Source organism: Hylobates moloch, unplaced genomic scaffold, assembly GCF_009828535.3.
Source record: "Hylobates moloch isolate HMO894 unplaced genomic scaffold, HMol_V3 SCAFFOLD_9975, whole genome shotgun sequence".
Classification (NCBI taxonomy): Eukaryota; Metazoa; Chordata; class Mammalia; order Primates; family Hylobatidae; genus Hylobates; species Hylobates moloch.
In genome coordinates this window covers 1-2,465 of record NW_026662250.1, presented here as the reverse complement: position 1 = coordinate 2,465, position 2,465 = coordinate 1, and the positions used below count along the sequence as shown (strand labels likewise).

Sequence of the window (2,465 nt, the reverse complement as noted above, 5' to 3'; positions counted from 1 at the left end):
ACATAGGCCCATCTCAGGCTTTAGTGGTAGAGATGGTGGGCTAAATGTGTCTGTCCTTGTGCCACGGGGCAGCATACAGTAGCCCCTGTGGTGGGTCAACTTGTTGGTCTCTGAGCGGCTTTCATGGCTGCTGGTCTGGTAGCAGTGGACTGCATGGATGAGCAGGTACTTAAGACAGTGGGCAGCTGGCATGGCATGGGTCATGACAGTTGCAGTGATTAAATGCTCTTCTGGATCCAATACACTGATGTTGGCAGTGGTTGTGTGGGCTGTGCATGCCAGCCTCCAGGCCAGCGGGTGGTACTTGCACATCGGAGTCAGATGAGGTGGTAGTGGGAGGGTATTGAGGGCAAACTTCAGTCTTTTGAGACTCTGCCTCTGGGTCGTGAATTGGGCTGTGTAATCCCAACGACCCTGAACCCTGCATTCTGTCTCAAGAGGCAGACTAATCAGGTGAAGCCAGACGGGGTGGGCTTTCACTCAGGCCCGTCAATTGTGACTATGTGAACCAGCCCTGATTGGCAGGCAATGAACAATAGTCAGGCCCCAGGCTAAATCTGTAGATGACTGATAGCAGCTTCCATGCAGAGCCACTGCTGCAGGAGGGGTGGGGCCACCTACAGTGACCATAGCCATGGCATGCTGGTGGCGGATGCACATCCTTCTCATGGCCCAGTCCCGGCAGGCTTTCTACTCAGTCCCAGCTTTCACAGCAGGCCCAATGGTCTGTCCAGATCCAGCCATCTGTGCATAGCTCCCAGCTCAGCTCCACGCCATAGGAGCCCTTGCCTAGCTCAGGACAGAGCATCAGCAGCAACTTGCATCTCGTTCAAACCTCAGTCTGGTTCTGGTGGTGCCCACTTTCCAGCACTGATGGCCGCAGCCTGTGCCACACTTGCTTCCTAGTTCCAGCTGCAAGAACCCATCCCTTTTTTTTTGAGATGGAGTTTCACTCTTGTTGCCCAGGCTGGAGTGCAATGGCGCAATCTCCACTCACTGCAACCTCCACCTCCCAGGTTCAAGCGATTCTCCTGCCTCAGCCTCCTGAGTAGCTGGAATTACAGGCACCCACCACCATGCCCAGCTAATTTTTGCATTTTTAGTAGACAGGGTTTCACCATGTTGGCCAGGCTGGTCTTGAACTCCTGACCTCAGACGATCCACCTGCCTCAGCCCCCGTTTTGCTATAGCCACCTACGCTTCAGCAAGGATTTGGGATCCTTAACCGAGATTCACAGACTGAGAACATCAAAGTGCACTCCCATTGCCTGGACTGCACGGTGCCCCAGAGGGAAAGTGGAGTACAGAACGTCTCTCTCACCCTCTCCCTGTAATGAGGAGTCATGCCCAGCTCCTGGCCGATCTCTACCAAGTTTGGTAAGTCTTTTCCTTCTCCTCCCTAGTTCTTTGTGTTTTCCATCTCTTCTGTTGAGATCTCATGTTCTCTCTAGGATAATATTCGAAGTGTGGTTGTCTGCACACTTTTTCAATTCCTTTTTTTTTTTTTTTTTTTAAGGATGCCAAATTCTTTTAGTAATTCACCAGCTCCATGCAGGGACATCACAGGGCTGCCCTCCACGAGCAGAGGAGGAGGGCTGCCTGGCAGAGTGTTTCACACTCCAGGTTAGCCAGAAAGAGCATCTTCATTTTTGTTTCCACACAACACTTCTCTGTGAGCCTGTTGGCCAACAAAGTGGTGGCCGATTGTTGGAGGAGCCAGCCAACCATCTTGTCTAACTTCAGATTCTTCAGGGCTAGAATATGTTCACCCCAGAGGCTTAGATGAAGCACATTTGCAGCTACTCGGGCAGATGGTCTCTTGCCGGCCGCTCGCTAGAGCAGTGCCCTCACCAGCTGTCTCACGTCTGGAGGCACCGACTCGGGCAGTGTAGGTAGCTGAGCCTCTTGGTAGCTGCGGCTTTCAAGGTGGGCCTCGCCCTGGCTGTAGAAGGGATTGACAAGCCCGAAGATTTCATAGGTGATGGCTCCCACTGCCCAGGCATCAGCCTTGCTGTAGTCAATCACTGCTCTGGAGCCAGGACGGGCTGTGGACACCTCTGGGGCCATCAGGCAGCCGTTTCCGCCCGGATCCACCTACCAGCTGCTGAAGGGCAACTGCAGGCCGATGCTCTCATCAGCCAGGTGGCAGCCAAAATCTGCGATCAGCAGCCAGGGGCAGCCGTCTGGGTCCAGCTCCACAAGGATGTTGTCGGATTTCAGGTCTCTGTGCGCGATGCCCTGTTGAACCAGATGGTCCACGCCTTCCAGCAGCTGCAGCATCATCATGGTGGTGAGGCGGGGGCTGGGTGTGTTCACACGAAGGTACTGGCACAGGGTGCAGGGACAGTTCTTCATAACGAGGAATAGCGTCCGGCAGTGGCCCAGGCCTTCAGGGTGGAAGCGTGGGGGCAGCACATCAGGGTAGTCGACCAGGGCCCCTGGCAGCAGCGGCACGGAAGAGGTGA

At 54.6% G+C, this 2,465-nt stretch overlaps 1 protein-coding gene across 1 annotated transcript; it reads right to left on the bottom strand.

Moving 5' to 3' along the window:
• Positions 1-41: 41 nt before the first annotated feature.
• LOC116465773 (serine/threonine-protein kinase PINK1, mitochondrial) lies at positions 42-2,459 on the bottom strand. The gene has a single exon (XM_032148732.3). It carries the CDS (start codon positions 2,353-2,355, stop codon positions 2,095-2,097), a length of 261 nt encoding a protein of 86 aa, XP_032004623.1. The 5' UTR covers positions 2,356-2,459; the 3' UTR covers positions 42-2,094.
• Positions 2,460-2,465: the final 6 nt, after the last annotated feature.

Coding starts and splice junctions, on each gene's coding strand:
- LOC116465773 (XM_032148732.3), bottom strand. CDS start 2,355: ATGAAGAACTGTCCCTGCACCCTGTGCCAGTACCTTCGTGTGAACACA.